Source organism: Castanea sativa, chromosome 5 (assembly GCF_040712315.1).
Source record: "Castanea sativa cultivar Marrone di Chiusa Pesio chromosome 5, ASM4071231v1".
In the NCBI taxonomy this organism is placed as follows: domain Eukaryota; kingdom Viridiplantae; phylum Streptophyta; class Magnoliopsida; order Fagales; family Fagaceae; genus Castanea; species Castanea sativa.
The window spans coordinates 916,937-932,275 of NC_134017.1; the positions used below are offsets into that span (position 1 = coordinate 916,937).

General features: G+C 31.4%; 1 protein-coding gene and 1 pseudogene across 1 annotated transcript; one reads left to right on the top strand and one right to left on the bottom strand.

Annotated features, from left to right (window-relative positions):
• Nucleotides 1–342: 342 nt before the first annotated feature.
• Nucleotides 343–1,570, bottom strand: LOC142637434 (E3 ubiquitin-protein ligase RSL1-like; annotated as a pseudogene).
• Nucleotides 1,571–2,522: 952 nt separating this feature from the next.
• LOC142637439 (E3 ubiquitin-protein ligase RSL1-like) lies at nucleotides 2,523–12,482 on the top strand. The gene is made up of 3 exons (XM_075811714.1): nucleotides 2,523–3,340; nucleotides 3,387–3,408; nucleotides 12,375–12,482. Exons 1-3 carry the CDS (start codon nucleotides 2,523–2,525, stop codon nucleotides 12,480–12,482), a joined length of 948 nt encoding a protein of 315 aa, XP_075667829.1.
• Nucleotides 12,483–15,339: the final 2,857 nt, after the last annotated feature.

Here is a 15,339-nt window from a genome sequence, read left to right on the forward strand (position 1 = left end):
TGCTGAAAGTGGGAGAAAAAAAAAAATTATGGCAACCAAGTTGTCGAAATTGTAGGGGAGGAGAGAGAAATATTTAATAGGAATTTTGGTATGCAAAAAAAAAAAAAAAAAAAATTGACCAAAATGAACTCCTGCTTCCATCATTTCTTCCAAATGGAAAATTGAAGCACGATAATTTATCGAGAATTTCCTTTAGCTACGGCTTATATAGGCGAATCCATGGAGGGTAATTCATACCATTGAATATTGCATTTACAGGCGAAAGGTTTATCAACTCTATTGGATTAAATCCCGAGTTATCACTGAAAATTGGAGGAGTCAATCACCTCTTCTTCCTTATTCTTATTCTCCAAAATACCTAGAAAGTTGGAATATATTCTTTATTCATTTTCAATAAAACCTAACCTACTGATATCACATCTGTCATGGATTCTTTTTTGTCTTTTTATTTCTCTTCTTCATTATAAAAGGCAGCATGCACCATCACTTTTTGCATTGTATCTCCTCACAGAAAGTTACATTTTTCATATTGTTTCACTTACTTCCAATTGTTCATTTCTATATTACTCTTCCGCTTTACTTCAGTATGCACAACTAAAGATTATAAGTTTTGGGTTAATGTGAGTTTTTTTTTTTTTTTTTGCTTTGCTTTGCTTTATTAACTTACAGCTCTAAAAATTAACATATTTATTTTATTGTATAAATATATGCTTTGTAAATATTAGAAGCTAATACATCGTAAAATATTATGTATTGTTGCAGTTAATGATTGCTATATTTAGGCCTATACTTACACATTATTAAAAAAATTTAAGTGACTGTGACATACCTTCTAAATCTTTTAGACTAAACTACAAATGAGTACCATAAATAGGATATAATATACTAACCAGCATGTAATGTGCAAGCAGCCTTCAACCTTGTCCACATAGAACTTGCAATGAGGACATCTCCTCCAATTCTTTTTCTTGGCAAGCTCCGTCACCATTATATCTTCCCTCTCTCTTTCATCTTTGTTTAAATTTTGAAATTCCCTGCATTCAATACCTGCATGCCATGAAACCCTGCACTGTGCACAGAAGAGTCTTCGACAATTTGGACGCTCAGATGCAGTCACTACCTCCCCTCCATCATCTACTAACATAGCCGAGCAGTCCTTGTAGAGGCAGTAAAACTTTTGAGACCCAAGAAGCAATGATTAACAAAGGGCATCTCCCCATCTATCAAACACTACTTGTGGAATAATGTCACGGCAACACTGAGGCTCCAAGAGACCTCTACAGTTTGGATCAGGGCATTTCACTGATGATATATTTTCTTGTAACTTTGTTGCAAAATATTGGCTAATACCGTCAGCACAAAATGAGTGAGTGCAGCTATTGTTTGTGAACATTTCACTGGTTAGTTTCCCATCCATGCAAATCATGCACAAGGTTTGAGAGGAATGAGAAGATTGACCAGTTTCTTTACCCTTTCCATTGTGATTTTTCATAGAAGAGGAACAGTACTCTTCCTCCACCAAAGGAGTTGGTGATTCCCTATTTATTCTTGAAGAGATTACTGAGGACATGAGAACCTCTTGAAGCTGTAACTCTTAGGCAATAGACAATATTTTACAATGTATTAGCTTCTAATATTTACAAATCATATATTTACACAATAATAATAAATCTGTTAATTTTTAGAGCGGTAAGTTAATAAAGCAAAGCAAAGCAAAAAACTCACATTAACCCAAAACTTACAATCCTTAGTTATGCACACTGAAGCAAAGTAAAAGAGTAATATAACAATGAACAATCAGAAGTAAGTGAAACAATATGAAAAATGTAACTTTTCGTGAAGAAATGCAATGCAAAGATGCAAAACAGAAAGTGATGGTGCATGCTGCCTTTTATAACGAGGAGAAGAAATAAAAAGACAAAAAAGAATTAATAACATAGATTCTATGTGTGATATCAGTAGATTAGGTTTTATTGGGAATGAATAAAGAATATATTCTAAGTACTTTGGAGAATAAGAATCAGGAAAAATAGGTAATTGACTCTTCCAATTTTCAGTGCCACAATTTTATTTTTTTTTTGGCATACCAAAATTCCTATTAAATATTTCTCTCTCCTCCCTTACCATTTCGGCAACTTAGTTGCCATAATTCTTTTTTTTCTCCCATTTTCGGCAATTTGGTTGCCAAAATTTCTATTAAATCATCCCCCATTTCGGCAACACCATGCCCCAATATTTCTAAATATATTCTTCAACAAAATGACTAAAAAGAAATGGAAGAGGAAAAGAAAGAAAGTAATTTGGAGAAAAAAATAAAAATAAAAATCTAAGCAGTAGACTGTAGAGCCGGGTCAAGAGTCTTTTTATATTCCTAGATATACATGCATGCATGGGGAAGCTGTTTATTAACACCAATACCAATCTATGCAGAATACTAAGCAGGGCCTCTAAATCCCCTGATTAGAGGTTCACGTATATAAATACGAACAGAATGAGATACTTCCTTAAATGAAATATCAAATATGGCAGCTGGAACATCAAGCTCTAACAATCATCTCTTGGTTGATGACTTCTACTTCTCAGCTCTCCATGATGACGAAGAACTACTCCCCATCTCAGATGAGAAATATGCCCAAGAATTACAGCTTCAAGAGGCTCTCATGTCCTCATTAATCTCTTCAAGAATAAATAGGGAATCACCAACTCTTTTGGTGGAGGAAGAGTGTTCCTCTTCCATGAAAAATCACAAGGGAAAGGGTAAAGAAACTGGTCAATCTTCTCAACCCTTCTCTCAAACCTTGTGCATGATTTGCATGGATGGGAAACTAACCAGTGAAATGTTCACAAACAATAGCTGCACTCACTCATTTTGTGCTGACTGTATTAGCCAATATGTTGCAACAAAGTTACAAGAAAATATATCATCAGTGAAATGCCCTGATCCAAAATGTAGAGGTCTCTTGGAGCCTCAGTGTTGCCGTGACATTATTCCACAAGAAGTGTTTGATAGATGGGAAAATGCCCTTTGTGAATCATTGCTTCTTGGGTCTCAAAAGTTTTACTGCCCCTACAAGGACTGCTCGGCTATGTTAGTAGATGATGGAGGGGAGATAGTGACTGCATCTGAGTGTCCAAATTGTCGAAGACTATTCTGTGCACAGTGCAGGGTTTCATGGCATGCAGGTATTGAATGCAGGGAATTTCAAAATTTAAACAAAGATGAAAGAGAGAGGGAAGATATAATGGTGACGGAGCTTGCCAAGAAAAAGAATTGGAGGAGATGTCCTCATTGCAAGTTCTATGTGGACAAGGTTGCAGGCTGCTTGCACATTACATGCAGGTTAGTATATTATATCCTATATCCTACTTATGGTACTCATTTGTAGTTTAGTCCAAAAGATTCAAAAGGTATGTCACGTCACTTAAAATTGAGATAATGTGGTGATGATAGACCTAATAATTTATAACATAATCCTGATATAGATGCATTTGAAATTAATAAATAAAATAAAATAATAATAAAAAACATACTTTTCTCATGTTTAAACATGTAATAGTAAAAATTAAGAATTTTATAATTCAATTGACACTTTTTAAGTATTTTCTTTAGAGATATTTATGATTCAAATTTCTTTTTCATGATTATTGTTATAACTTAATTAATCACTTTAGAGAGGGTTTTTTTTTTTTTCAAATTCTTTTTATAGATAATCATAATGCAGTTTTAATCTCAATCAAGTACATTGACATGATTTTAGAAAATCATACTTTAGAGCATTAGCATTGGAGGTGTAAAACTCCCTAAATTACTATTTTAACAATACACCCGCTTAATTGAGGCTTACCTGAGTGTGTGTTACTAAAAAATTTTAACAACCATGAATAAATTTGTATATATACAACCTACTATTCATGGTTGCTAACAATAAAAGTATATAAAAGTACACAATAGAGGGAAGAGAGAGATGGGAGAAAAGAGAGAGAATGGGTTGATAGGGTAGTTTATATTATTTTAATGGGTTGTATGTAAAAATAAAAACTGAGATGTTGTGCGATGTTAAATTACCGATTATCTCAAAAGTTTAAACTGTTGAGTTATAATAAATTTAATCATTTAACCACACAATTTTAACATGTGAGTTGTAAAATGAGTTGGTAAAATATATAAAGTAATTTTTTTTTTTTGTAAAGTAGATATTTGTTTTACAAATCGGGACGTTAATGCTTAAATTTGTTATAACTTTGCCAAACAAGATCTTTTGATGCATATTAGGAATCAGTTTTAATTTCCTTCACTGTCGTCTACTTTTTTACATTTTTATTGTATTTTTACTTTATTTTTTACAGGTGTGGATTTCATTTTTGCTATGGCTGCGGATCTAATTGGACTGAAGTTCATCAATGTGGACGTACTTATTAAGAACGTCGAAGTCCAAAGAATGCATTAGGAATGTGATTCAAATTTGAATGTCGTTCGGGTTAGAAATATATAAATTTTGATTTAGGATAATGCGCCATAGAGTATTTTTATCCATGAAATTCTATATTAAGAGCATTATTTGCCCTAAATTATAATTTTTTTTTAATTTATAAAACAAGTGTGAGGTTAATGGAACAAGTTGTTTTAGAAAAAGCTTATAAACAACATGATGCATTCTATTTATATAATGAAAAGTGGGCCGGTTCTCCTTGCAAGCCACGTGACGGTAATAGATAATACCACGTGTACCACACGGGTCTTACTAAGACTATCGCTCGAACCGCTCCTCTCTAGGTGCAGAACGAGAACTTCTACCATCAAGTCATATCCTGTGTGATTCCTTGCAAGCCATTTAGGCATGGGTCTAAAGCCCCCAAATAGAAGAAGGCCAACTGAATTCATAATCTATTTTTCTTTCTATATAGAAGTCAATCTCTCCCCAAATCCCAAATATTAATTAGCCAACATTTGAAAAATAATTTTTATATAATAAATAATAATAATCTCTCTCCTCATGGGCTGTGCATTTTGGGTTGAGATTGCAACTTGGGTTTACTACTCAAAGAGAGTAAATAGAGAGGGAAAGAATTGGTGAACAATATATATCTCCTTAAAACACTATTAATATGGATGAATTTGAGCTAATATATTATAATTATTAGATCATCCCTCCTTACAAGTTCACTTAAAACTAATTACACTCTTATAACCATACTTGTTTTTACCTTGATTACGTTAGTAGTTATTTTGAGACCCATACTATGGTCATAATCAAAAGACATTACACCAAGTCTGAGACAAATAGCATACAATTTATCTTACTTAGGGAAAATCAATGGATGAAATTTTTTTGACAAAACTTGTGATGAGGATGACATTCTTATTGATCTACAAGCTAATGTCTCTACCTCTAAAGGCCTCTAAAATTTTCAATCCATCTTAACTTCCAATCCCACATTCCAATCTCTCTAAGTTTGACGAATATGCAATATGTATTCTACAGGTTTCTAACACTGCATTCGTGACCTGGTTTATCTAAGTGATCTAAAACATCCTGTTGCTGTAAAGTGCACAATTGATTGCATCACAAAGCTAGAGAAATGTGACTATGAATTTGCAAGGATTTTTCTAAATTGTTATCTATGTCGTACTATGAGATGTCATGTTATGCAGAATCCAAAGGATAGCCCCTAATTGTAGTTTTGGTAAGTAGTTCTTAAGATATAGATATTCCTTCTGTCTTTGTCTTTAAAATCATGCCATAATGTGGGAATATGTAGCATAATCAGGGTGTGTTTGCAAAATTCCATGAGGTTGTGAATAAGGTAGGTAGCATAATTAGGGTGTGTTAGAAAAATTCCATTGGTTCCATCTTTCTCTTTACTAAATTGAAAATATGAGACTCATTGAATAAAATTATGAATGTTTTTGGATGCTTTGTGTAAAAAATATTTTGCTTTTGAGTGTAAGAATTTTCATTGAGATGGTTTAAGTAATCCAGTAATTTTAAGTTTTATTATGATTGTGAAAAAAAATAAGTATATTTCTTATATAAAAAAATCAACAATGATAACCAAATAGAAAAAGGCCCATTGAGAAAGATATGTGAGTTTTTAAAAGGAATTTTTTTGATACAAGATAGAATTTCTACTCTAACCTAATCTAAGTATATATGTGTATGAAGCTCTCTCCTAGAGACTTGAACCTCGACCCTTGCCCCCCACGCCCCACAAGTATTTATACTTATGAAGTGACCACTACACCAATAATGCGTAGTGGTGAGTTTTTAAAAGGAATTGAGAGCTTTCTATTTTGGGTTTTGCTTATTTTGGCATTGAATGATCATTACTCACAAGGAATAGGTTGAATAAAAAGGGAGTAAAAAAAAATGAAGCTTGAGCACCATAGCAGTTAGAGTAAGATATAGGGATGGCAATGAGGTGGGATCATGGATGCAGGTAGCCATCCCCATCCTGTTACCTCTTTGGAGCAGGGAAAACTAGTGAAGGAAAGTAGTGGGGCAGGTTGAGTTTGAGGCGAGTTGGAGATGTCTTACTAATACTAATGAGATTGTTCAAATATTGAGAAGATAAAGATAAAATATAGAGAAAAATGATTACCATGAGAGAACTAAAAAATAAGTAGATATAAGAATGAGTGAGTGCAGACACACACACACATTTGAGGGAGGGAGGGGGGGGGGAAGGGGAGGCAGGTGCCCCTTGAACTTCCAAATTTTTTTCACTGCTAATATAGTACATTTATCATTATGCCCTCCCTGACAAAAGAAGACACTAGGTGTAGTTGTGCATAAAAAGCAGATTCTACTACTATAGGAAATCATGTGGGAGACCCACCTAATAATGATTTAAAAAAATAAATAAATAAGATTCTACAGCAAAATGAAATAGGAATCACACAACGTCATCCTACTACCATAAGGAAATAGGAAATCATGTGGGAATGGGACCCACTTAATAATGATTAAAAAAATCCTAGAGCAAAATGAAATAAGAAAGATATATTCAAGATTATTGAGTATATCATGCAGCGGTTTCAAAATATAAAAAAGATGAAAATGCACTTTTAGTCTCTACATTTTGAGTCAATTCCTATTTTGGTCCCAAAATTGATTTCATTATTAATGTAGTCCCTAAAAGAAGAAAATCGTTTTTAAAATGGTCAATGCCATCAACCCACTAACGGAAGCCTCCTACATAACAGACGGAGTGCCCTACTTGCTAACGTGACGCTGATGTGACCATTAAAATATTATTAAAAATAATTAATTGGCATTTTTAAATATCACATTAGCATTTTAATTTTTTTAAACGAAGGCCACATCAGCAAATTTATATTAAAAAAAAAGAAATTAAATTTAAAAGAGAGGGATGAAATTTGGGTTCGTGGGGTTAAATTGATGCTATGATGTTGGTGGTTAAGAAATTTGATGTTGGGTTGGATAACTTGGGTTTGTGGGGTTGGGATTGGGCTTTGCTAGAGAGGATTGTGATAAAATAATTTAAAACTGAGAATTGAGAAATTAAAATTTCAGTTTAAATCAAATTTGTATTTTCAGTTTAATTTAAAATTAAGAAATTAAAGGTTTGTTTTTTAATTAGGTTTAAGGTTTTTTTTTTTAATTTAGTTTAAATACTCTGATGTGGCTTTTTTTATTAATTTAAATGCTAACATGGCATTTAAAAATGCCAAATAATTATTTTTAATAATATTTTAATGGTCTCGTCAGCGTCAAGTCAGCAAGCAGGACACTCCATCTACCACGTAGGAGGTTTCCGTTAGTGGGTTGATGGCATGGACCATTTCAAAAACAATTTTCTTTTTTTAGGGACTACATTAGTAACAAAATCAATTTTGAGACTAAAATGGTAATTGACCCAAAATGTATAGACCAAAAGTATATTTTCGCCTATAAAAAATCGTCAAGGGCAATTGAGTAAATTAAGTTAGGTATGAAAAGACAAATCAAAGTTTAGATTTTATGTTAGATTCTATATAGCAAATAGGTGGGAATTAAATAGCTAAACAAAGTGCCTTCTCACGTGACTTTGCACCATTGCAAATTTGCAAAGGTGACTCAGTTTTAGTTTGCAGGGGAAACAAGCCCCCCTCCCCAAATACTTTTTTTTTTTTCAACACCCACTTTAAAAAGTTGTGGAAAAAAGTTTTTTTTTTTTTTTTGCTAACCCGTGCTAAAAAGTTTTTTAAATTGATTAAGAAACTACACCATTACATGATTTGCTCTTGTATGATTTCAATTTGTGTTACAATTTGATGAAAAAGTCATTTCTTGAATGTGCAATGACTTAAAAAAAAATTGTTAGACAATTTTAGTAACTGCAAAAAATAACTTAAAAATTCAGATATTAAAACTTCTGAAAGACCAAAAAATATTAAAAAATCAAATGATTCACGGCTAAAAAATTATTGAAACAAAACAAAATATATATGACTAAAAATAGAAAAATATAAGAAAAAGATTGGATTACATTCAAAAGAATAATCCATGACTATAAATTTGCACCCTGTCATGAAATATTATATTAGTGAAGTAGAGAGATAATAATAATAATAATAATATCAACGTTTGAGTTTGAGTTTGAGTTTAAGTTGGACTTGTTAGAGAGAGAGAATTTCACTCTTGGTTAAGTTCGGATTAAAAAAAAATATTTTAAAAAAAAAATTATGAGTTTGAGTTTAAGTTGGACTTGTTAGAGAAATAGAGTTTCACTACTTATTAAGTTTGGACTAAACAAAAATAATTTTATTTAAATAAAATAATAATTTTATTTAAATATTATAATAATGTGAAAAATTGTAGGAGTTTCAGAGGTTTCAGTTATATATATAGATTATTTTTAAAAAATTTCGCTTTAATGCTTAGAACCGGCTGTGAAAACATATATATTATTGTTGATGGTAATTACGATCTGAAAGGCACTTATGAACTGCCCAAATATGAGGATTTGGGAGGCAATTCTACCTGTTCTGGTGGCTGAGGTAATTGCTTATCTTTTCGGCCCATTTGTTTATGGACCGCATCTGGAAATAATCATATTCATACATGAAAGTGTATTGTATTAAAATTAGGCTTTGAGTTTCGGGCTAACTTATTCATTTCTTTGGGCTCAACCTCATAATTCTACATTTCAACTTATCCTCAATAGAAGCAAATCTTCCCCGAAGCTAACCATCAGTGATTCCCTTACTAAACGTGGTTGTCATCTGATTCAGGATTTTCTTTTTAAACAAAATTTTATTCTAATCTTCCTTTTATAAGTTATAGTACTTCTGTTAAATTTAAAAGTTTTTGGCTTGTACTTGGATCAGCTATTCTTTAATGTAATATTGTTCCTTTTCTACTTAAAAATTAAAAAAATAAATAGAAATTCTTAGACAGACAATCAAATACAAAACTATGGAAAAAAAAATTGGAGAATTACACTTTATTACCCTAAACTATACTCCAAATTATACTTTGCACTTTAAATTTTTTTAGCGCACATTTTGCACCTTAAACTATAACTATTGTTACACTTTGCACCCAACATTAAATTTGCCGTTAACTTAGATGAAAAAATATGACATCTCGTGAAAAGTCTCAATTGATCCTCTTCTTAATCCCTAAAAATAAAGAAGAAATTACACTTTATTACCTTAAACTATACTATTGATTACACTTTGCACTCTTAACTTTGGATTTCCATCCAAGTTAACGGAAAACTTAACATCATGATGCAAAGTGTAACAAAAATCATAGTTTATGGTGTAAAACGTGCATTCAAAAATTTTAAGGTACAAAATGTAATCTAGAATATAGTTTAAGGTGGTAGCTGGTAAAATGTAATTTCTCTGAAAAAAAATTGAGCTATTTTTGTACTTAGTTTTATTTCTTATAACGTAATTTTTGTTATTGTGATATAAGAAATTTTGTTAATGTTATTACATTTTTTTCAATTAGTTATGAAAATCTATTTAATGGGTATGACTTTTTTTTTAGAACAATATATATTTTTCATGAAGTTTATATAGAAAATTTGAAATTTATTTCAAATGAGGTTTTGTTGGTTACAATGGTGTGTGGACGATAATTCCATTAGAGTGAGAATCACCAACATATCAATAAAAAGAAATTAATAGTACTTTGAAACAAACAATCCTTATTTCACTCGTCTCTAATAATACTTTGAAACAAACGATCCTTATTTCACTATGTCTCTTGGTAAGAGATATGTCGCTTTAATAACAAATAAGCTCTATTCAAGAGACACAACTTTTCTGTCTCTTCATTAACAAATAAGCAATGAATCAATACTTATATCATTGATTCATATGTTTGAATTAATTTATTTTATTGGCTCAAATTAAACTGCCCATCATAACTTGTTAAATTTTTGTTCTGTGCGTCCGTATATTGTAATATAACTTGTTTAACACTTTTTTTTTTTTGAACCAATGTCTCCTTTGAAAACCCATTACTATGGATGAATTTGATAAAATATGTGATAATTATTTGATCATCCCTCCTTACAAGTTTACTTGAAACTAATTACACTCTTATAACCATACTTGTCTTTATTCAAATCATATGGTTGCATTAATAGTTACTTTGAGACCCTATGGTCATAATCAAAAGACATTACTCTAATTCCTAGACAAATATCATACAAATTATCATACTTCGAAAAGATACAATTCTAAAACGATAACACTAAATTAATTATAATTCTATTAATAATATTTTAAAGGAGTCTAGTAATTTAGTTATAAATAAGGAATAAAGTTTTAAGCCTTTATCGTTCTCCTAAATTATACTTTAAAACAAGAAATTTTCGAACATTAGGTAAAATCAATTGATGAAAATTTTATGACAAAACTTGTGGTGGGGATGATGGAGCTTGTTATCCTTATTCTTATTGATCTACAAGCTAGTGTCTCTGCCTCTAAATTTTCCAATCCATCTTCACTTCCTAATCCGCTTTCTCATCTCTCTAAGCTTGATCATGATCATGGCATTATTAATGATTGCATTTTTAGAAAAACATGAATCTTGTCTAGATTACTCTAATGAATGTGGAATTTGTATTCTACGGGGTTTCTAACACTGCATTCGTGACTTGGTCTATTTAAGTTATCCAAAACGTCTCGTTGCTATAAAGTGCATAATTGGTTGCCTCAAAAAGATAGAGATGACCATGATTTTGGAAGCACTTTGGTATCTTCTTATGTAAGTCAATCTATGAGATAGAGTAAAATGGATACCCCAATTATAGATTTGGTAAGTAGCTCTCTCTCTCTCTCTCTCTCTCTCTCTCTCTCTCTTATTTTAGAGCAACTAAACAGGAAAATTTAGTTGCTCTAAAATGAGAAATGCTACATTCACAACACTTTTACAACAAATCATAAGTTGATAGTTGTTATTGATTCTAATTTGAACTTACCACTAAAATTATTTTTTTGTCCATTAGTAACAGCTAATAACAACCTACCAGCTAGAATTTTTTTTCAAAATACTGTAGACATATCATTTCTCTTCTAAAATACTTCACACAACTTACTAAACTCAAAACACCCCTTATCTTTTAGTTAAATTATTTGAAATAAAAAAGTCACAAATACGTTTTACTATTTTTAAATCTAACCAACTTTGTCAACAAATAAAAAAAACTAACACTCATACACTACTATCATTTTGAATTCAAGTCTCAAGGGAGAGAATAAAAATAAATCCTAATTTTTAGGCTCTTTTTTTCTTTTCACTATCTGAGTTACCATAAAGAGTAGGCTAGTCATAGGTTGAAACTATCTCTCAAAAAAAGAATTATCACCTTTTATTTTAAATTCAAAATTTTAAAACATTCACAATGGCTTAAATGTAACTTCTATATATATATAAGTACTATAAGTGGAATTTACTACAAGTAAGTTCAAGACCTGTTGATTTTTCCGAAAAATGCTAAGTTGCAAAGTATTTTACAATATTTTTTTATGAACTGTTGATGTGGTAAGTAATTATTAGTAATTGAAAAGGTTATGTTAACGATTAACCCAAATGAAAATCAGTAAAAGTTGGACACATCAACTGTTTGTAAAAATGTTGTAAAATAATTTGTGACTGTAACATTATTCTTTTCTTTCCTCCATGTCCTTGTTTTTTCTTACCATGGATGATGGATCTGATTATTTAGATTTACGGAACAGGTCAAGAATATTTCAATAGATTAATACGTTAGAGAGTTAGAGCTATTTTAAGCGATGTCGGTACCTTTCATTCTCTCTTATAACCGAGGCCAGTTATAGAAATGTTGCAAATAAGTGGGGCATTATGCACCTGGTTTTTCAACATGACGTTGATGTGCCAATTCATTTTCAGGTCCATACAATTGCTGTCCACAATGATGAGGAGTTGAACAAGCTTATAGGAACACTCACTATTGCCAATCCAGGTGTTTTGCCCAGGAGTTTTTGGGTATTGTCATAGTAAATTTGCTGTTCAAAGTTTAGGATATGGTAAATAAGATTCAAGAAGACAATGCCAATCTCTTTATCATTTTTAGAATCATTTAAATTGATCTCAAATTTTAAGTAAAGTGAATTAAGCCCAAAAGAAAAGGTTAAAAAAAAAAATCAATTCAAGCCTGAAATTTTAATTATTGGGGATCCAATAAATCACAACCACTCAAATTCTCCTAACACTGCAAACATAAGACTCAAAATTCTAGCTGATTTGAACATAGAGAACAATTCGAACCTAGTTCCTATTAACCAGTAAATGATATGGTAAAGAAGATTCAAGAAGACAATGCACGTATCAACCAGTTTTGGGATCCAATTTTTATAAAGTATAATTAGATCATTAAATTTTCTTACTACAAAGCAATATTCTTGACAAATTTTTAAATTGACATAGATGGCAAACTCTTCCTTCTAAAAAAATAAAAAAAGATGTCGAACTCTTGAATATAAAACCATTTTCCTGTAGGTGTTTGCTAGAGATTAAAGTGTCTTACAGACAATTCAAACGATCTAATAAAAGGTGTTCTATGCAACAAGTTTCCCAACTTCTCTAGATGCATGTTAGGCATTGCTATTGCAAAGCTACCAGATGTGTCAACGGTTTTGGTGAGGTTGGGGGTTAATCAAACCTCTTATTTTGTATTGTATGATAGTCCGTTTGTGAACTTGTTAAGATTTTATCATTCGAATTTGAATGGAGTGTGTTAATTAAACACGCTTTGTCTTTAAACTAGTTTGGTTCTCTAGTTTTTAATGCATCCCCTTTCTACCAAAAAAATTAAATAAATATAATACATCATACAATATGCTTCAAAACCAATTCCGATTCAATTATTAAAACAAAACAAAAAAAGAAGAAGACAAAATGGGTTTGTTTCATGTCACATTGCCATCACTTTCGAAAGTCTAGTGTTTAGCAAAAGCTAGTAAAGTTTAGTTGACAATAATTCGAGAGGATGATCATTAAGATGGAAGAGGCAAGAACCTTCTTCATACCCCCCCTTTAACATTTTTTATAAACTTGTTTAAAGTTTGAATAACTTTGCCTTCAAACTATTAAGACAATGGCAAAAAAGGAAAAGGCTCATTGAGTGGCTTTTGCTTTGATTCAAAACCACAACAAAGAGGCCTGCCAACCCTGTATCTCTTCCTCTTTACTGCTAATAATGAGACTCCCAATAATTGCATGTGAACTGTACCACCTTCTGTATCCCATTCTTTTTAATCTTGCTTTCACTGCCTCTTGTTCCAGAAAAAAGAATCCTTGCAGTATAAAAATGGCTATATTTTATGTGTTTTCGGTTAAATATATATTATAAATGGTTATATCACGTTATTACATGTTATTTTGTACACCGTTAAATTTAAGAAATAAAATCTAAACAATGAAATAGACTATTTCCGTTTGAAGTGTAATAGAGAGGATCGTGTCTCATGTAATTGGCTTCTCTTAATTATCCTCGGCTAAAAATTACTAAAATTAATATCAATTTTACTATAAAAAGTTTAGAAAGTGACAATTAAATGCGATTGTCTCACTTATTTATTACTATTATATTAAGGATCTGTTTGAAATTTACTTATTTTGTTGAAAACTGAAAATAATAAAAAACAATTTTTCGATTATTGTTTATTTGTCTATTTATACTGTTTTTGGACATGAACAATACTGGAGGCGTTGGTCCCAAAAAAAAAAAAAAAGGCAAACGCAGCAACGAAATAAGCATCCCAAACTCACACTAAAGTGGTTAACATTGTTATAGATAAATTTTTTATTTTTTTATAAAATAATTGTTACATCAATTTCTAAAATCGAAAATTTTTATTATCACTAGCAGTACTATTTTTTTCCACTTGGCTTTGTTTATATATTTCCCATCCTTTTAGCAATCTAATCTTTGGACTCTTCCTTTGGTTTACCTTTTTAGTTCTACAAATAGAGTAATACTCGTGCTCCTTTTTCACTGTACCTTCCTCAATGGCAAGGTAGAAAACTATATAGCTAGGTGAATAATAAGTGATAGAATGGTCCATCTTCAAATTCAAAGCTAGAAGATCCATCAGAAATGCAACTTTGTCCTCACTATGGAGTAAGGTCCCCCACCATTCCATGTTATTGTTGAGACCTGCAATATGTGAAACTGAAGAGGGCCGACAATTTACCCAGAATGTCATCATCAGAAAAATTCAAAGAAAAGATGATTGCATGTACATCTTTTAGTTTTATTCATCCAAAAAAAAAAGAAAATCATGGGGTTAGTTTCAATTTGAATGGCCCACCCTCCATATTTTTTTCTTCCAAAATGTCAATGATGATTCAAGATGATCGACAACTGTCTTCTTAACCATGCGTACTAGCTGCAGTAGTACCTATGGATCATGGGTCCCAAATTCAGACTCCTTTTATTAGACCAAAATCAACCTCATCCTCATGCATATTATACCATAGCTAGGTGAAATGGTATGGTAGTATGGTCCTATTACTTTACCCAAGTTGTACACTCACTTAGTTTACAGCCTCAAGGAACTAGACGTGTACTCAACCCAAAGTCATTACCAAATCAATCACTTTCTTTAGGTTCATAATTCTCTACCCAAAAACAAAACAAAACAAAACACTTAAGGTCACGATAATTATCACAGAATATCTCACAAATTGTTGTTAATGATAAATAATAATAATAATAAAGCAATGTTAGCAGTGAAAGCAAGATTGTGTCTAACATTGGTGTCGGCAAATTGTAGTACATATGCTTCTTAAACTTAGATGGCAAGGAGTTGATGAGTAGTAACAGTAGGGAAGGGTGTGGCATAGTATAATC